The sequence below is a fragment of the Notothenia rossii genome (genome assembly GCF_949606895.1).
Source record: "Notothenia rossii genome assembly, chromosome: 7".
Lineage (NCBI taxonomy): Eukaryota > Metazoa > Chordata > Actinopteri > Perciformes > Nototheniidae > Notothenia > Notothenia rossii.
Window position 1 is genome coordinate 19139428 of NC_136905.1, and position 20922 is coordinate 19160349.

Sequence of the window (20922 nt, forward strand, 5' to 3'; positions counted from 1 at the left end):
GGGGGGGATGGGCAAGGAGCCGGCCCTGTCGCCATGGAAACTGTCTTTTCCTGTTGGGTCATATCTCAGAGTGAAACAGATGCTGTGAGCAACATACGGACGCATGATCAGAAGCACACTCTCACAATGACGGGAATTGTTGGAGCTCAGCTGAACACGGAGTATAGTGTTACTCAATGCAAGGCTGTTCTGTTGCCTGTTTAGCTTTGTGCTATCCAAGCACAGGTAGTACTGTTTGGGAAGTCAACACTGTCGTTGGATGATATCACTAGTAAGTCTAGCCAACTGTGCTTGCAACAACAAGTCAAATTGCAAATCCAATTGGATTTCGTTCAAGCTATTAAAGTTGCAATGACATGTTCAGGTGTGGAAAAGACGTGGAAGTAGGATTTGGCTATTATCATGATGACCAAAATGACTAGGGATGCTCCGATCAGGGATTTTGTGGCCAATCACCGGAATGAGAATCGGCCGACAGCGATCGCCGATCCGATCACAAGGTGGGAGGGGGCTATGGGGATCTTCCATTTAAAGTGATGTTTAAAACTCAGTTAATGGGGCTCATGTTTATATTGCTTCAGTTTTTAATCGTAACGGATCGAAAAATTCAGATTCATTTTTCAATACATGATGCGCTTTCACAAACAACCAACATAATTATTACATTCAAATGAAGTACATTATTCAAGTTTACATTAACTTTGAGCGAGAAATGAGCGCTCTCTTTTCCTCTCTCCCTCCCTCCCTCTCCTGACAGCCCGTCAGTATCGTCTGATCCAGTAATGAGTGACCCGACAGTGAAGAATAAATATATTTATAATTAGTTTAGCTTGTTCCAGAGGTAGATAAAATAGCTAAGTGTGTTAGGTCTAACTTGAAGTGTGTGTCACCGGTCAGTCACCGCGGGCGGAGCTACAGGTGATCCGGGAGAGCTTTCTAACGGAAGCTCTGTTGTGTAGCATTATATATTTATTTACTATTCCATTACCTTTGCTGTTATTTCTTTTTGACTTCTTGCTGTCCCTGCTGTAGGGTTCCTTCCGTTTAAATGTGTCACTAACTGTCAACTGAGTGGATGACAGAGTTTTTACTGACTTAGCGCTGGCTTGCCTTTCATACTCGCCATATTCTTTGACGTGACAAACTCTCAAATGTCTAATGAGATTTGTGGTATTAAATTGTCGTTGTTGTGTTCCACCACGAGGGATTCCTGCTTCACACACGTTGCATTCCGCTATTTTATTGTCTTTCGAACACCTTCAAATACTGCCAGACTAGTGAAGCCATTTTGGCGAGCTTGTTTTGCCGCGCACAGAGAAAAGTGTAATGTATTTGACATCATGTGATCGGCTCTCCTGATCGGCCTTTATAGAGAGCACCGATCGATCGGAGCATCCCTAAAAATGACCATCTGTTTTGTCTTCACTAACAAACGCAAGATGCTTGTGCATTTAACTCACTCTCAGAATATTCATGTGCCAACAAAAAACACAACACATTTTGATTTGTGTATTTCTGATCTACTTGTTGGGTTTCACTTTCCTTGCTGAACAGACTGTTTTTTTTTTTTTAAACCTTCATTTTTTCAAGGATTTTTTGTCCACTTTGGAGGAAAGTTTTAAACACCACACTGACATATAAAGTTTTAATTTAAGAAAACAAAATAGTTAGCCAACACTACGTGTAGTCGTGTTCCTGGAAAACCTGGTGAATTGAACTATTCTTGAAGGCGCTTTAAACATTAACACAAAAAGCTCCTATGGTATCATTCAAATGGCACAACTTTGCCACGTGTCTTACACTAATCATTCTAAATACTTAAATGTTTCTACCATGTTTCCAATGACAACATGAAGCAGGTTATAGCTTCTCGTGAGGAAGTCATCCTTCATTTGCTGGAATGTGGATCACATGCATGTTGAGACTGGCTCATTCAAAATATTGATGTATTCCAATCAAAAATCATGAATCAGATATTTGAGTTCTTTCCAGACAGCTATTTATTTTTGACTGGTTGCAAAGTCAACACTGGAGGAAGAGGTTGTGTAAATAATAAATCAAATGTAGTATTTGCTGCTGAACTCTTGAATCCCTGCACATTTCACACCTAAGCTCCTCTGTGGTGAAAGTGGGTCATTGTTAAAAACATGCTTTCCACTTCATTTGGAGACGCAGCTTTTATTCCTATTGGATTGAAGTTATGTGTGATCTTTGCCATATTGTGCAATCATTCAGCCTTGTACTTTGCTTATATTACTATCAAGGTATTACCTCATGAAGTCACCTCAACTCAGCAATGCAGGAAAGCAAACTGAGAACAAAAGTAGATCACTAAGTCCTTGTCAGAGGAGAACCAATGCAGAAAACAAGAGACTGCAGCTACGAGATGAAATAAACCACTGCTGAATACTGGGCTAAATCCTATTTCCTTATCATTAAGCCGGCAGAAACACTGAGTCCATCCAGCCGAGACACAGTCTCTGAATCATCCGAAGAGGCCCTGTATGCGGTCTAAACATACCGCACCATAGCTTAGGCGTGCTGCTCTTTTTTCCTTCACAGCTTTACCGAGTTTCAGTTTCCAGCAACGCTGTTTATAAGGTGTCAAAGTGCAGTGAACAAGGCGGGGGCATGTTACCTCAAAGAATGACAGAATAGCAAAGATCACACTGTGTCTGTGAAACTGTGCATTAACGCACACATACCAAAAATCAATACCAACAAACAAAGCGTACACCTACACCGAACACACAACCGAGGTTCGTGTGTGAGCGCTGGCCTTTAGTTGGTTTCAGCCTGAGAGGGAGCAGGGAGCTGGCAAGACTCCCTGGTGGCACTGGCTGACCCACTTCTGTGCAACTCTATCCCTAATGTGACCCGCTGTAAAGCCAGAGGACACATGCAAATACACGCACACACACACACACACACACACACACACACACACACACACACACACACACACACACACACACACACACACACACACACACACACACACACACACACACACACACACACACACACACACACACACACACACACACACACACACACACACACACACACACACACACACACACACACACACACACACACACACACACACACACACACACACACACACACACACACACACACACACACACACACACACACACACACACACACACACACACACACACACAGCTGAGATTGCCTGAGAGGACTGAGAGAAATAACTAAATGCTGTTCATGGCTATCTCTCTCTCTCTTTTACTCAACCTCCTCTGTTTTCTGTTTCTCTCACTTTGTCTGAAGACCAACCATTTAGGTCTGCGTTATCTCATCTAGCTAAACTACAATCGGAGCGTTTCTGGAATATAAATGCAGGCTGCCAGTTTCCAGACAAAAAGTCAATCTAAGCAAACTAAAACAGAAAAAGAAGCACACCCAAGCTCACTTTTATAATAACAAATAAAGATAAATGAATATTAAAAATCACACAGCAAATTGTTTTTTGCATGTCCCCCCTATCCCAACAGTTCCTGTCACTCTTAACTAGGGATGGGTATCGTTAGGATTTTATCGATACCGAAACTGCTTATCGATACCGGTATTTTTCGATACTCTTATCGATGCTTTTCAATAATTTGGTGCTCAAAATGATAGACATGATTACAAGATGTGAAGATTAAACAGTCATTTTATCGTAATTTATTTGTATTTGTTCCATGTGATATGTTGTTTGTGCAGATAAAATGACGTAGAAAAGATCGCTTTTGCCAGCTACGTGCTAAAGTAGCCGTTAGCCCAGAATTGTTTAAACTAAGGAAGTAGCGTAATTCATATATCGATAGCAGCACCGTTTGTCCAGCGGCTTAACGGTATACCAATACCGTCCAATCAGGTACCAGTACTGACTTAGTACCGGTTCTCGATACCCATCCCTACTCTTAACTGTCTCTGTTCTAATAAGGATAACAAAGTTTTAAGTTATATCAATGCACATATCAAATTATGATATCTTTGGTAAACAAATCTGGTTATTGCTGCACTGCCACATTGCTAAGACCCATTAATGCAAAGTGTGGAGATAAGTCTCTGATGCGTGCCGTGATCAGACGACATTATTAAAAACAAAATCCAGTAAACAAAACTCGGTAATCAGATGACTTAGAGCTGATTGTGAAATGTGTTCTTGTGAGAGAAGAATTTGATTAAAGAGACAACTTTAAAATGAACAAAGACATTTCGTCGGGTGGCAAAGATAAGAGAAGAGGTGTCACGACGCTTGCTCTAGTCTCTCTACGACAATACGTGCTGTTTTGAATTGATATTTAATTTCAAGGTCTAAGCCTTTCAAGTCTGGTTAAATGTTTGTCTATTATTTTCCTTTACTAAAAATGTTAGGATTAAACATAAACAAATAACAATCCATACATCTGTCAATCATTAGATAAATCACTTGTTTTTTTAATGTAAAAAATTAGTGATACGATAGTCAAAATTGCTCATTATATTTTGTCTGGCTCAAGTTGATGTTATCAAACATCAGAAGCTTGTCCTGAATAATAATACAGAGAAAGGAGACAGGGACAGCATCAATAGTGGGCTATTTTAGCTAGATAAATGACTAAATGATTAACTGCTTCTCTTTTGTAAATAAAGTAATTGATTAATTGAGCAATTCCTAGAGTACTGGTTGCATTTCAAATCACTGCTCATTCATTTCACATGTCTTAAGTCTTAGATTTAGGTTGCAGATGATCAGATGTGATAAACGGCATAACAAAAAGCGTGAGTACAAGAAATTCAGCACACAGATCTGTTTCAGTCCTTTGCAGCTAAAAATACCTAGCAGCCACTCAGACAAGCATATTGCTCTGCTGCTTATGTCAGGTCTCAGTGGCAGGCAGAGGCTTGATGTTCCACTGTCTATTTATATAAGCAACGTCCACGTTACAAAGCAGGGTGACCTAAGTTTTGGGGTCGACAGGAAGACGATATATGAGCTCTTCTTCTTGCAAGCTATATGTCCAGTGTGTGTACATGCATGTGTCTGTGTGTGTTTGCATGGGTGTCTGATCTGGCCATAGTCTGGAAGGAGGAACAATGGCATTCCTGTGCTCTGAGCTCCAGGTGGCTGTGGAAACCCAATCCCAAACCAAGCCTTGCTGGCACACAGAGTGCCGGGAACGCCGAATGCTGCTGCCTCTCTCCGGAGACATGGGCCAGAATAGAGCTATTGTTCCTGAGCAGCTCGGAGCAATAAATGCACCACAGCCACACTCTATGGCGAGCACATACATTCATAAATACCAATACACACCAATGCGATGGATAGCAGAGATGTTGTACCTTTACATGTTTCACTTTCAGTTTAATATACTTAATAAAAGAATAATTCATTTCTACAAACACAAAAAAATCTCAGTAATCTTTTGTGCACAGGCTTTATAATTGGGAGTTTTGTACACATTAAACTAACTACATTCCCAAACATACTATTATCATGATTATTACCACCATTTCCATTACACAGTGGAAGCACACACAACCTTATACTTACACTTGCCCTCTATATGAGCTGAAGCCACAGTGACGTATCTTAACACACAAACATCTTTGTAGTTTTATACATGCTGAGGGCCCTCAATCATGTCATTCATGTCTTATACAAGAACCTAATTTTATCGTAATCTAAATTCTCACCTTTAACTGAATTTGTGTACTGAAGGTTGGCCAAAATGTTCCCAGTTTGCAAAACTCCCAAATTAATGATGGAAAAGAGGGGCACATACATAAAAGCAGGCACATCTGCTGAGGCTTGAATACACACTCAACACACACACATAGCAGGAAACGCATCATGCCGACTCCACGGCCTTGAATTGAGGAACATGATTCATTTCCTTCCAATGCTGGACAGTCATGCCTAAAAACAGGGTTGAGTTCAGATATACAGCTCTGAGGCTGGGTCGCGAACATGGAAACAAATCTGAACAAATGCATGTGCTGAGAACTTAAAACATATACAATTAAGGGCAACAACCACTATATTTTACGATTCTGACCTTTATGGTCATATCAGTGCTTCCCTTTACGTAGTATAACTGCACCACACAGATATTGCTGTGATCAAATCAATTAGCCTTTGTTCTGGCAACTTGGGACCAATGCTACAGGTAGCAGAAACAGAAGCTTCCCTCCAGCTACAAAGGATCTTGTCCTACTGCACACTTACTGTACAGGCAGCCACACACACTGTGAATAAATAATACATGCTCCTCTTTTCCCTCCCTTTAAGGAACATGACAGATTAATTTAATTGGTTCCCTGTCTACATCTTCATGTGCTCTGCTCTGCAACTGAAGGCTCTTACAGGCTCGATAGTGAATACATTTTCTTATCTCTTGAGATAATTACAGCATTGTTAATTCATGCTCACTCATGAACAATAATTCTCTCCTCTTTCATTCACTCAATGAGTTTCGTCTTCACCATAGACTGTAAAGGTCTTCACACACAACCAGGCCACACATGCTTCAACCAAACCCTATGAAAAGGCCTCTTATGATGAATTATATGAAATGTGATTAACCTCTGTTCAACTGAGCAGGAGGGCCCTCAGTATCTGCAGCCATACAATGAAGGAAAGCGGTTTCATCTCGCCACTATAGTTATTTACCTCCTATATGCATCAGACACAGACAAATCATACGACCTCTATCACAACACAAAAGACACAACAAGCAGGGGTGGAATACCAAATGTGCAGCTCGCCTTTCCAGGTTGTGTTGCAACACTAAGAAAGGTTCACAGATAAATGAGGAAACGTCCACCAGGAAGAGAGTACATACAGTCCATATAGCAACTATTATTCCTTTAAAAAGGGTAATTCTTTTAATATTCTGTATGGGTGGTTTGCTTGTAGGGAAGTTTATCTGATAACTGTCCTAACCGTCATTTGTATAGACCGTTAGAAAAACTCACTGCAGTCAAATGCGGCATGTGTGAGATAACGTGAACCTGACAGTGGCCCATTCACCACAGCGAGTACACGCTAACGTAGGATGAAAGTATGAATGAGGGACGGTTTTATCGACAAACGATCCGTTCTTTTATGTAACACACTTCAGAGTGGTTGGGTATCAACAATGGTCGAGCAAATCGAAACGAAGTCAAGTGAAAATATGTGTGTTTAACGGTGACTCGCATCCCATCCCCGTTGCTTGCCTTGGCTGCTTCTGTCAACAAGAGCCCCTCAACCTTAGCGCCAGTCTGCAGCCTGCTGATAGATAACGATAGAGCCTCACTGCCCAGAAACCAGCCAGCGTTTGACAGTGTGCCTGAAAAAACACAAGTATACCAGTGTAATTCACATGTAATGTTCGCTTACCTTTGGGGACAGGGCACCTCCTTCCGCCTCTGTGGCGCAAGACACCGCAGTCTAGCTACGAGGCAGAAAACTGACGCCAGTACGGTACAAAGTATCACGGCTAAGTTAGCGGGCTAGCTAGCTTAGCGGGCTAACGATGGGGGGAGTGTGGTCCTCTCCGTGTCGTCGAGAAAAAACCCGAAACAACCAAGCCGGGGATGATGTGTTTCTCACGTTGAATGCGGCCACAAAAGCACCGTCCAGTGTCAAAAGGCGGTATAAGAGGAGACATCCATTAGGGAAGACCGTGAATATGATAGCGGTTCAGCCGGGAGTAACGCTATGCGCTGCGGTGTCTCTCTCCGGGCGGACGCGCTGCCTCTGCCTGCTGGCCTGAGAGAGAGAGGAGCTCCGCTGCTGATGTGCGGAGCAAACAGAGGCAGCATCACTGCTGCTCATCCCTCCCTTCACTACCCCGACCCGGAAGAAATACTATTTCTGATCCCATCCTCTTTTTAACATCGTCCAAAAATGTAACAACTGCAACAACATGCTGCTGAGGATCTATCCTTTGCCAAGAAACATAATGATTGCAGTGTTTGATTTAATATAGTTGACAATAACGGATGTAGCCTTAAGAATGACAATGATGAAGGCTGAGCTTAGTCATTTTAATCATTTACCATAAATTATACCAAGTCAGAAATCAGAAGTCCAACAGCAAACAGTCAAATAGCATAGTATTTGCCAAGCAAACATCATAAATCACAGGGCAAACTGTGCAGTGTATCTTTTTAGAAGCAAAGCATTAGACTTTTTAAACTGCAAGGATATAACCACCTGGGAGGCTTGCTGCTTCTTGTTGACAAGACTTTTTCATAGATAAAAAATAATCATAACAATTTCATAAGAGTGATGTTGCCAAGGTGTTAAGAGTAGGATGACCTAATCCTAGCCCTAAAGAGGTTGCAGATTGACACATTGCTTTGAAGAGAAAGTGTGCCCTGTGAGTAGTGTTTGTCTTTAGTATGTAGTAGTATGCCTGGTGTAATGAAATAATGTAGATTAACATCAACATACAATTAAGCTCCATGACATCCACCTTGTTGTGTGTGTGTGTGTGTGTGTGTGTGTGTGTGTGTGTGTGTGTGTGTGTGTGTGTGTGTGTGTGTGTGTGTGTGTGTGTGTGTGTGTGTGTGTGTGTGTGTGTGTGTGTGTGTGTATCACTACTGGCTTTTAACCAAAAAAAGCAAATCTTTAAAGGTCCCATGTCATGGCCATTTCTACTGATCATAATTCCATTGTTGAGGTCTACTAAAATAGATTTATATCGTGCAATTTTCCAAACTCACATTGGTTTCTCATACAGCATCTCTGTATAGTATGTGTATTCACTCTCTGTCCTAAACGGCTTGTTGGAGCTCCTGCACCCCCCTCCCTATGAGCCCAGTGGCCGTCTGCGAGACAGTGAGACGCAGCGAAACCAGCCCGAACACACACACCCGCAGCCTGGCTGGGAGTTTGTGTGTGTGCTCACACACTGACTGCAAAATTAGTTTATTTTGGGTATCGACTGGATGCTCTGACCGGTCCACTTCCTGCCCGGCGCTATGCAACGCGTCGCGTCGAAAATAGACTTTCATCGGAGCCCAGAGTCCGCGGGTTGGTCAATTTGGACCAATCCACGGACTTAACGTAAAGGCTCCGCGGACGTAACGTAACGGCTCCACGGATTGGTCCATTTTGACCAAACCACGGAGGGGTCGTCGTTCTTCACTTGGTTCCCGGAAGACAACAATTGAAAAATAAAATCTCCAACGAGGCGTTCTGGGGCAGCATAGACACGTATTTTCTGTTTTAGAGTTTTACTCGCTACAGGGTGTGCTTTGAGGGTTTGTGACTCTGCAGACCATTTACATGCAGAAAAAGCTACATAACACACAAGGGGACGGGTAATAACCGGAAAAAGCATGACATGGGACCTTTAACAGAGGCACGATGATCCTCAGGCAAGCCGCTTCTTTTCATGCACAACTTGTTATAACTTACACTAAAATGATATAACAAAAACACTTGATGTTGAGGAAAAGAAACATATCACATTGAAACAATACTTTAAAGCCTATTTAAAAATAGCTTATCCTTCCCTTTGCAACCTGTTAAGCCCCAAAGACCCCTTTGGCGGGTTTTTTTTCTTCTTTTCCCGACACTGTGTCTCAGGCAGGGGCGGACTGGCCATCGGGACGAATCCCGATGGACCGGTACACTGAAGTGGGCCGGTTGGACGATGTGGGCCGGTCGGATAAGTCACTAGCACCCCCCCCCCCTCCCCCGCATCGACAATTTACTAGCGGTATTTACTTGCGGTAACGAGGTGGGCCGGCGGTACCGAAGTGGGCCGGTCGAGAGTCCCGGGCTGATTTGTAGTCCCAGTCCGCCCCTGGTCTCAGGGCATCTTAATATTTAAAAACCTTTTAATGTGTTATACCAGATTAACGGGAAGAATCTCAGCTAACTGACGATACAAACCATTTTTACCAAAACAAAACACAAGTCTCATAAGAAGCATCTAAATGACCCCTGAGCGAAAAAATGCTGACGCACTTTGGCACAGAACTCAAGATACCCTTATTACTTATCGTAACTGCACATACAAGATATCCGATTAAAGCTGAGACTCCACAGATTATATAGGTATAGTATTATCACTGAGCGATCATAACTCGCGACAGGGGAAGCAAACACAGACATCACAACACGTAGCATTACGGAGCAAAAACGGCACATTGTCTCACCTTAGCTGTTATTCTGAACAAAGGTTGTGTTCAATGGCATTACAACGAGAAAAAACGCGCCCGAGGGTTAATCCATAGGTTAATTCAATGTATCTGTCACTTTGAAAAAATGATTTATAATCCATAATTCTATTTTTATGTAAAAATCGGAGAGTATGAATTAGCTGCTAATAGTAGCCACCAGAGTTATCGCAGCTTCCGGTTTTGGCTATGCGTCACTCTCACTCCTTATTTGGTAAAGTGTGTGTGTATGTTGGAGTTCCCTTCGATTATATTGGCTCTAGCGGTTATAAAGAGATGTCAATCATCAAAATCGACCAAGGGGGGCCAGAGATATGGAAAATCCCAAATGACCCCAGAAGTGTTTTTTTTGTTGTTAAATCTCTATAAAAAGGACAAATTTAATTTGTTTTGCATCAATCTTGATACAGGGAGCTTATTATCTGTTGTAGTTTGGATTCCTAAAGCTTTTAGTCTACCATCCCATCATTCAAGGGTGGTTTTCACTACAAGTCATTTTTGTTTTTTTGGACGGACACTATAATTTACATTTTTTTACTGCTGCAATCTGCATTTACTTTAAAATAAAAACATCTATATTGATTCTGACACCTCTATATCCAACTCACAGATAACCTTGCTTTGAGAAAAAATATTATTAATTTAACCCTTTTAGAAGGGAAGATATGGGTTGATATTTGTTCTGGGCACATGGGCGCGGGAAGGGGGGTGCCGAGGGCGCTGCAGCACCCCCTAGCGGCAGGCAGGGGTGCGGAGCTGTGCATAATCTGTGTAATGTGTACCCAATAAATTCCACATTGTTGGTAACATAATATTTTGGCCTGCCCTTAATGTTTTTTCTGTAGCCCCGGACAATTCTACCTCAATAATATAATACATTAACCGTGCTTGACGTGAACCTCATCAAGACACTAGAGAGGACGGAAGGACGGACTGTAATTTCCCGTGTTCAGTGAATGCAACAGAGGCAAGACACCAGACCAATCAGAAAGTTGGATGGAAATAAAAGTGTGCGTGTGTCATTCAAACTCGGCTCTGTGTGTGTGTGTGTGTGCGGAAATAGCGCATTTAGTGTGTGAGAGAGGGCGAGAGAGCGAGAGAGAGAGCGAGAGAGAGAGAGACCGGTGCCAGCAGCAGGGAACGTGTTGTTAGCATCTGGTTAGCTAGATGCACTAACGGACATACGGAGCTGTTTGTTCCACAACAAGCTGGAGGAGAGCTCTCCTCTCAGACTGAGAGACTCAGGTGAGCTAAAGGACTCTCTGAGTGTTTAGATAGTTAACTTTAGTCTATGTCAGTGGTCACCAACCTTTTTAAGCCCAAGATCACCGACCTCGGCCTAGGTGAAAGGCGAGATCTACCTATTGCAGAATTGAGTGAAAAAGACGGCCCAGACAGTGCTTCCAATTTGAGGCCTTTTTATATAGGCTAATTGCATCTGAATTACTGTTACAATGAAGGGTCCATAATAAGCTCACGGCATATAGGCAGGGGTAAAGTGCAATTTTTTATGAGTGGGGGGCGGACCTCACCTCCTCTAGGGGGGTCCTCGCCTCCTCTAGGGGGGTCCTCACCTCCCCTAGGGGGGTCCTCACCTCCTATAGGTCCTCACCTCCTGTAGGGGGTCCGGGGGGATGCTCCCCTGGGAAGATTTTTTTTTAAATATTGAAGTTGAAAGCATCAATCTGGTGCACTTTGAGAGCAACATGAAAAGATCTATGGATACATCTCTCAGCACCCATATGAAACAGAACTGTAAACAGATTTACTTTTTCTTTATAACAATAATAATAATAATAGATTTAATTTGTTAGCGCTTTTACAGGTGCTCAAAGACGCTTTACAGATATAGTGAAGAGAAAAGAAAGGAACAACAAATAAATATATAGTTAAAGTCAAATAATACAAAAACAATCACACATTAAAAGCCAGATTGAAGAGGTGAGATTTTGTAAGTTTTTTGAAGGTGGTGAGGTCAGTGCAGTCTCTGATGGGTTGTGGGAGTGAGTTCCAGAGGGAGGGGGCAGCGACGGAGAAGGCTCTGTCCCCCCCAGGTCCGGTGATTAATGTGGGTGGGGATGGATAGGAGGTTGGCTTCTTCTTTATGGATATTTTACAAATCATTCCCCTTTTTAAACTGTATTCTTGTTTTACTGCCATAGTATTTCATACCTGTTTTTCATTTATTCACTTATTGTTTGTATAACTATAATGATCATATGATGATGATATGAAGGTGTGCCGCAGAAATAATCTTTTGAATAATTTGTGACAAAACCGTTCTAAACACTTTGAGAGTCCTTTAGCTCACCTGAGCCCCTCAGTCTGACAGGGGAGGACTCCCCTCCAGCTTGTTGTGGAAACAGCTCCTTATGTCCGTTAGTGCAGCTAGCTAACCAGATGCTAACATCACGGTCCCCCGCTAGCACACTCTCCCTCTCTCCCTCCCTCTCTCCCCTCCATCACACTAAATGCGCAATCGCCACACGCATACAGAGCCGAGCTTGAATGACGCAGGCACACGTTTATTTCCATGCAACTCTCTGATTGGTCTGGTGTCTTGCCTCTGTTGCATTCACTGAACACGGGAAATTGCAGTACTGTCGTCCTCTCTTGTGTCATGATGAGGTTCACGTAAAACACGGTCAATGTATTATATTACTGAGGTGTCTCAAATATACGTCAATCATGTGGCACCTGCTAACGGGGTGGTGGATGATAGTTTTACATCTAAAAACGTATTTTTCAAACATTATTATTTTTATTTTATTTGTCTTTCTTTTGTTACTTTTTTTTTAACGGTCCGCGATCTACCCGCACCACACTCGCGATCGACCGGTCGATGGTGGCGACCATTGGTCTATGTTATCTCAGTGGGTGTAACTGTCTTCACTTTCTATATTCATTTGTTCCCACGTTGTATTTTTTAGTTCCTACCTTTTTATGTGCAACATTTAGAGGCGGAACTAATCTGCTGTGTTTTGTGTTACACCTGTTTAATCAACGCACTGGATAGTTGCAAAGGCAGAGCAACGCAAGACGTTAAAGGAAAACTACGGAAACCAAAGGAAAAATGCATAAAGTTATCAGCCCCTCTAGGTGACTAGCAGCCTACGAGGTACGTTTCGTGCTGGTTTCTGTGTAATTGTGTGCGGTTGAGCTGCAGGTTTGTGTGTATGTATGTATGCTATGCGCTAGCTTGTGCTACATGCTATTGTTAGCTTATGCTACTTACTGTGTGTGATATGTGCGCCATTTATTGTTTAATTGGCGGCATTAACAGTGATGACATATGCATATATTACATATTTATTTGTTGTTTACCTTTTATATTTTTCTGTATTATAACCCAGTTCTCACGGGTTGGAATAGGTCCCAAAAGAATAAACCCCGTATTTAATCAAGACCTCAGCCTCGTGTCATTTACTGGAGGGAGCTACAGTGAGAACTCGACTGCTCCGCATGAGTAGACGAGTAAAACGGCGCCAGACGGCAGCGATCAGCGGACGGCACGGGACATCTCTGTCGCAGCGTGTGCATCTGTAGCAGCCATCTACACAGCAGCACAAGATCCAACTACTTCTGGAAGGTCCAGGTGTTTTAGTAAGAAAATGGGACATTTGCATTGTTCATATAATCTGTGTTAATGTTATTTACTTACCTTTCTAATGGAAGTTAAAGGTTGTTAATATTGATTTGTGTATTAAGGTATCTGCAGTAAGTATTTGCAGACTAAGTAACAAAGTACATTTAAAGTGATAAGTGTTAAAGAAATGTATCAAGTTTTTGTTGTTTGCCTATATCATTATCACTTGTGATTTTCATTTAAATAAGGCTCAATAGCTGTGTATAAGCTTAAGATAACTCAAAGCTAATATCTAAATTGGCTAACTACTTAGCTTTAAAGATAATTAAATATTAGAGTTAAAACCAAACTTAAGTAAACAAGTAAAATGTCAGATGTTCAGTCTTACACTAAGAGTGATGAAGTGAGTGTAGTAGAAAACGAGCAACCACAGGCAACTGAAGATCCGAAAATGGATAGCCTTTCCACACAAGAGCCACAAAGGAGCCAAAGAGTCCGGAAGTTAACGGAAAAGGGCCAAGAACTGCACGATGAGCAAGTAACAAGACTTGTACACCGTTTCAGTGTGAGCTACAAAAGGTGGAAAGATATCACAAAGGAAGCCAAACAAGCGCTAAGTGGTCAATGCTCTAATGACCTGCTGCATGAATACATCACTAAGGTAAGCAAGACCTCCGATGATGTAAATATTGCTTATGAAGAGTTGAGGCTCATTGACATTCCCGACCATGACACACGTCGCAGAGAAGACACCTGTGAAGCAGTTACAAAGACAATCATTGAGACTGCAAGAGAACGAATGGACACAAGAAAGGACAAAAGTCATGAAGAAGAAGAAATTGGTAAAAACCAGACAGTCTGTATGCAATTCTGTTGCCTCTGTTAAGTTAAGTAATTGCTCTCATGTCACCAGGTCCTCGACTCATTCTCGTAGCAACTCGAGAGCCACATCAAGAAGTTCACTCTCTCTTCTATCAAAAGACAAGAAGCCGCTGCTGAAATTGCTGCAAATGAAGCGACTTTAGAAATAATGCTAGAACAGGAACAACAGATCGAAGAACTTAATATACTGGAGGCTGAAGCTTCTCAGTTAAGAGCCAAACAGGAGACAGAAAATGCTGAGAGGCAAAGAGAGTTACAAGCCAAGAGCAGACAACTAGAGCGATTAGAAACTATGAAGAAGCTAAAAGCTGCAAAGGCGAGACATCAAATATATATACAGAATGCATGCTCAGACGAAGAAATTAGCGAGCTGCTCCATCAACATGTTCCTCTGGTTGTGAAAGAAGAACTCAAGCATAAAAGCAGTGAACTGCAAAACCACTCACCACCTCAACCTGCGACACAACAAAAACAAGAAGACAGTACTTCAGCTCTTATCAGAGCTCTTGCAGAGTCCATCAGTGCAAGTCGTCTACCTGTACCTGAACCTACAACGTTCAGTGGTGACCCACTGAGGTTCAATGACTGGAAGGTCTCCTTTCGTAGACTCATTGACAGGAAAAACATCCCAGCTGAAGAAAATATATAATATCTAAGAAAGTTTGTGGGTGGACCCGCCAAGAAGGCCATAGAGAGCTACTTCCTGCTAGGCACAGAGTCAGCCTATCATGCCGCGTGGATCATCCTAGAAGAGAGGTACGGTAATCCTTTCCTCATTGCTAAGGCCTTCAGAGATAAGCTTGATGCATGGCCCAAAGATAAGTTCCAAAGACAGCGTAGAACTTCAAGAGCTCTCTGACTTCCTTCGCAGCTGTGAGGCTGCCATGTCACAGATCAAAGGACTTGAGGTACTTAACGACTGCTACGAAAACCAAAAGATGCTTGCTAAACTTCCAGACTGGTTGACCTCAAGTTGGAACAGAAAGGTCACAGAAATGGAAGAACAAAATCACATGTTCCCAACCTTCAGCCAGTTTGTTACATTTCTCACACGTGAAGCCAAAATAGCTTGCAGCCCAATAACATCTCTCCATGCTCTAAAATCCAGAAAAAGTGAAAAAGGCAAGATTTTAACGAATAGAAGTCCTGTATCAAACGTATTGACTACAGAGAAAAATGAAACGGCAGACGCCACAAACTGTGTTTTCTGTGAGAAGGCAGGACACGGTCTGCATGAATGTTACAAATTCAGGAATGAGACAATCTCTGAGCGAGTCAAGTTTGTTCAAGAGAAGAAGTTGTGCTTTGGGTGTTTAAAATCTGGCCATCGCTCAAAGGAATGTCAAAACAGAAAGATGTGATAAACATCCGAAAAGGGACATCCAACTTGTCTCCACGACAATCGCACCAGAGAAGAAAGAATATCAACTAACCATGATGGTGCAAGAGAAAGCACAATGGAACGTCCACAAAGTAAAACGGCAAGCACACCACATGAGGCAACATCCAATACAGTCTTCCAGAATGTTAAAGACCCCCATACATCCACAATCGTTCCAGTGTGGGTGTCAGCCATAAGTGAGCCACATAGGGAAATACTTGTGTATGCACTCCTCGATACACAGAGTGACACAAGCTTTATCCTTGAAGAAACGGCAAAGGCTCTTCGCACAAAGAACGAAGCAGTGCAGCTAAAACTCTCCACAATGGCTTCAAGAAGCACAGTCGTGTCATGTAGGAAGCTAACTGGTCTCCAAGTTAGAGGAATCTACTCGGACAGGATAATAACTCTGCCAGTAACCTACTCAAGAGAATTCATCCCTGCAAACAGAGACCATATTCCCACACCAGAGACAGCAAAGGCGTGGCCTCATCTTGAACACCTCACAGATGAGATCGCTCCTCAGCAAAGCTGTGAAATTGGCCTGCTTATCGGCTACAACTGTCCTCAAGCTCTCGTCCCAAGAGAAGTGGTGCCTGGTGAAGAAAACCAGCCCTTTGCACAGAGAACAGATTTGGGCTGGAGTGTTGTCGGCTTTGGCAATCCCTGTCTCGACATTGGAGATATGATTGGAGTAAGTCACCAGGTAACCGTGAAGCAAGTGATACCAAGTCTCCAGTCTTCAAACCTCCCAAGGGAAGTACACTACGTCTGTAGAACACAGATTAAGGAAGTCTCACCTGCAGATGTCAGGGAGGTGCTGGAATCTGACTTTGTCGAAAGAGCTTCTGAAGATAACCCTCCATATCAGGCCTCCAAAGGTCCCACAGCACAGCAACTTCAAGCCTCAAATTGGTTCACAGGCCCTGACCTACTTTGGCAGAAAGAGCTACCAAGTGGAGAAGTCAAGGTGGGAGAGATCGTGAGTAGTGACCCAGAGCTTAAGAAGGCCCAGGTTCATGATACCCAGGCAAACGAAGTAAAGTCGCTACTAGATCACCTTCACAAATTCTCAGACTGGTCAAGAGTGGTTAAAGCCTTTGCCAGACTCAAGCGCCTTGCAAAGGAAATTAAAGGTCTCAAGCCGAGGTCCTGTGAAGCCACACGCTTAGAGGAGAGGAGAGAAGCAGAGCTGACCATAATCGAGATGGTTCAAGAAACAACACTCTCTCAAGAAATAAAGTGCCTTCAGCAGCATAAGGAGTACCATCTCAAACAAAGACCAAAGTGGATCAAGGACCGCAGAAACGTCAAGGTAAATGACGTTGTCATTCTGCAAGACAACACTATACCACGTGGCAGATGGAAGCTGGCCAGGGTTGTGGAAGTGTACCCAGGAGGGGATGGAAGAGTAAGAAGGCTCAAGCTGCTCAGCGACTCTACCCTGGATGGAAAGGGAAAGCGCCTCGCTAAACCTGTCTACCTCGAAAGGACTATCCACAAGACGGTGTTGTTGTTGGAAACAGACTCAGTTACTCTCACTCACACTCTGCACTTAATAGGTCTAAAACTAAAATAGTTAGTTTTTACATTAATGTATATCGGTTTTCAAAAAATGTTATGGAAATCACAGGTGATTTGGTGGGAGTGTAACTGTCTTCACTTTCTGTATTCATTTGTTCCCACGTTGTATTTTTTGGTTCCTACCTTTTTATGTGCAACATTTAGAGGCGGAACTAATCTGCTGTGTTTTGTGTTACACCTGTTTAATCGACGCACTGGATAGTTGCAAAGCCAGAGCAACGCAAGACGTTAAAGGAAAACTACGGAAACCAAAGGAAAAATGCATAAAGTTATCAGCCCCTCTAGGTGATTAGCAGCCTACCAGGTACGTTTCATGCTGGTTTTGTGTAATTGTGTGCGGTTGAGCTGCAGGTTTGTGTGTATGTATGCTCTGCGCTAGCTTGTGCTACATGCTATTGTTAGCTTGTGCTACTTACTGTGTGTGATATGTGCGCCGTGTATTGTTTAATTGGCGGCATTAACAGTGATGACATATGCATATATTACATATTTATTTGTTGTTTACCTTTTATATTTTTCTGTCTTATAACCCAGTTCTCACCGGTTGGAATAGGTCCCACAAGAATAAACCCCGTATTTAATCAAGACCTCAGCCTCGTGTCATTTACTGGAGGGAGCTACAGTGAGAACTTGACTGCTCCGCATGAGCAGACGAGTAAAACGGCGCCAGACGGGAGCTACAGTGGGTCTCAAACGGTTTGGTCACAAATTATTCAAAAGATTATTTCCGCGGCACACCTTCATATGATCATTATAGTTATAAAAAAATAAGAGAATAAAGGAAAAAAAGTTATGAAATACTATATGGCAGTAAAATAAGAATACAGTTTTAAAAGGGGAGTGATTTGTAAAATACCCATAAAGAAAAAGAACATCTGCTTACAGTTGTGTTTCATCTGGGTGTTGAGAGATGTATCCATAGATCTCTTAATGTTGCTCTCAAAGTGCACCAGATTGATGCTTTTAACTTCAATATTTAAAAAAAATCTTCCCGGGGGAGCATCCCCCCGAACCCCCCTAGAGGAGGTGAGGTCCGCTCCCCACTCGTAAAGAAATAGCACTTTACCCCTTCCTATATGCGATGAGCTGATTATCGAGCCTTCATTGTAACAGTCGCGGGTGTGTGTTTGCGTGGGGAGTGCTTTTGTGCGTACTCTATAGTGCCCGTAATAGTGTTCACTGGAGTCCAGCACCTCAGCACCCCCACTCAAAATACCTTCCCACGCCTCTGTCTGGGCATGTCATTTTCGAGCCTGAGATCTGAAAAACAGGCTCGGGGTTTAACAGGTAGAGTTTTTAAACAGGGGTTAAGAGAAGTTTATCCTGTATCCAACATCTCTGCGATGCTTTTATGGTTTAAATATTCTATCCATTTATCTCCTGAACACCAGTCTGTGTTAACCAGAGCTACTTCATATTCCCAACATCTTATGAGGTCATTGGATAGTAAAATCTTTATAGTGCAAGCAGGGTCGGCGTCATGGGGGGTCATTCGCGGGCCATGCTCCCCCAAAAGAGTCACTGTGCCCCCCCGCAGGGTGGGCAAGCCTTGCCACTTTGCCGTTTTTTTTTTTTAATCATATAAGTGAAAACGTTTCCACTAAAGGTTTTTTGTGTGAAATACATCAGAAATAAAGAATACAAATATAAAACACAGCCTGAGGTGTACTCACTGCTGCTCTCTGATTGGTGTGTTGCTTGACCAATGACCCCCGACCTTTGTTTTGTTATCATTACGTGGCTGTGTGTTTAGATGAAAGCCCAGTGGCGATCTGTTCATCTGTTACACTAATCATACAGTAAAGCCATCGAAAATAATATGATATACAGTACAAGTACTTCTGGGTCTCTGTGTTTCATTCAAGCTCGGCTCTGTTTGTGTGTGGCACGAGCGCATTTTGTGAGTGCGCTAGCGGTAACGTGGAATGTTGTTGTTAGCATCTGGTTAGCTAGCTATGCTAACGGATATAAAGAGCTGTTTCTACACCAAGGTGGAGGAGAGTCCTCTCCTGTCAGACTGAGAGGATCTTATAACGTCAGCTCAGTGAGGTAAGGACTCTCTCAGTGTTTAGATAGTTAACTTTAGTGTAAGTTACCTCATTGGGTCTCAAACGGTTTCGTTCATATAATAATAATAATGCATTTTATTTATATAGCGCTTTTCACAACTCAAAGACGCTTTACAATATGAGGGAGGGTAGACAAACAAGGACAGGCAAACAAGTAAGTATAGTAAAATAAAAAGGCAGTCAAGAGGAAGTTGATTGAGAGGTGGGGGGGCTTATGGGTAGACAGAGTTGAAAAGATGTGTTTTGAGGCGGGACTGAAAGACTGTGAGGGACTCAGAGTCACGGAGATTTTGGGGGAGGGAATTCCAGAGCCTAGGAGCTGCCACTGAGAAGGCTCTGTCCCCAAAGCTGCAGAGTGTGGATGTGGGAATGGTTAGGAGTCCGGCTGCGGTGGATCTGAGGGACCGTGGGGGTTGAAAAGGAGTGAGAAGGTTTGTGAGATAAGGGGGGGCCAAATGGTGGAGTGCTTTGTAGGTGAGGACCAGAATTTTGTAGTTGATGCGATGGGAGACAGGAAGCCAGTAGAGGTCTTTGAGGACTGGGGTGATGTGATGACATGATTTGGTATGCGTGAGGAGACGTGCAGCTGCATTTTGAACCCGGTGGAGTCTGTTGAGGGATGTAGTTCTAATGCCATAAAGAAGTGAGTTGCAGTAGTCAAGGCGGGAGGAAATGAAGGCATGGATTAGTCTTTCGGCTGCGGGGCGGGTGAGAGAGGGTAGGATTTTTGCAATATTGCGGAGGTAGAAAAATGAGGTTTTGACTGTTTGGCGGATGTGAGGTTCGAGGGAGAGGGTGGGGTCAAAGATTACACCAAGGTTGCGTGCCTGATTGGAGGGGGAAACAATGGTGCCATTGATGGTGAGTGTTATGTTAGTGACCTTGCTGAGGGTGGATTTGGAGCCAATTAGGAGGAGTTCTGTTTTGTTGCTGTTCAGTTTGAGGAGGTTATGTTGCATCCAAGTTTTAATCGCTGTCAGCCAGGAATCGATGTGGGTAAGGGGTGGGTTATGGAGGGATTTGTTGCTGAGGTAGATCTGAGTGTCATCAGCATAGCAGTGGAAGTCCAGGTTGAAGTGGCGGAGTATCTGACCGAGGGGCAGGATGTAAATGATGAAGAGGAGGGGGCCAAGTACTGATCCTTGAGGAACGCCTTGGGTGACTGAAGCTGTGGCAGAGGAGTGGTTGGGGAGGGAGATGAAGTGGGATCGTTCAGTGAGGTAGGACTGGAGCCATCTGAGTGC

General features: G+C 43.0%; 3 protein-coding genes across 6 annotated transcripts in view; 2 read left to right on the top strand and 1 right to left on the bottom strand.

Annotated features, from left to right (window-relative positions):
• Positions 1 to 12508, bottom strand: part of galnt1 (UDP-N-acetyl-alpha-D-galactosamine:polypeptide N-acetylgalactosaminyltransferase 1) — a 46622-nt gene extending 34114 nt beyond the window's left edge. Inside the window, exon 1 of one of the 2 annotated variants that reach the window (XM_079691649.1) lies at positions 12488 to 12508. The gene's annotated coding sequence lies outside the window, so the exon portion shown is untranslated. Of the gene's footprint in view, positions 1 to 7381; positions 7815 to 12487 lie in introns of those variants that run through there. The other variant, XM_079691648.1, reaches the window with a different exon arrangement.
• Positions 1 to 20922, top strand: part of LOC307045736 (SUN domain-containing protein 1-like) — a 33658-nt gene that overhangs the window by 5351 nt on the left and 7385 nt on the right. The window lies entirely within an intron of this gene.
• LOC307046127 (uncharacterized protein) lies at positions 12861 to 19033 on the top strand. Of its 3 annotated transcripts, none has more exons than XM_079692312.1 (2): positions 12861 to 13294; positions 13530 to 19033. In XM_079692312.1, exon 2 carries the CDS (start codon positions 16102 to 16104, stop codon positions 17602 to 17604), a length of 1503 nt encoding a protein of 500 aa, XP_079548438.1. In that variant the 5' UTR covers positions 12861 to 13294; positions 13530 to 16101; the 3' UTR covers positions 17605 to 19033. The 3 variants fall into 3 exon arrangements, with proteins under 3 accessions (XP_079548438.1, XP_079548440.1, XP_079548439.1); XM_079692314.1 differs by having other exon boundaries at positions 13549 to 19033; XM_079692313.1 differs by having other exon boundaries at positions 12861 to 13275.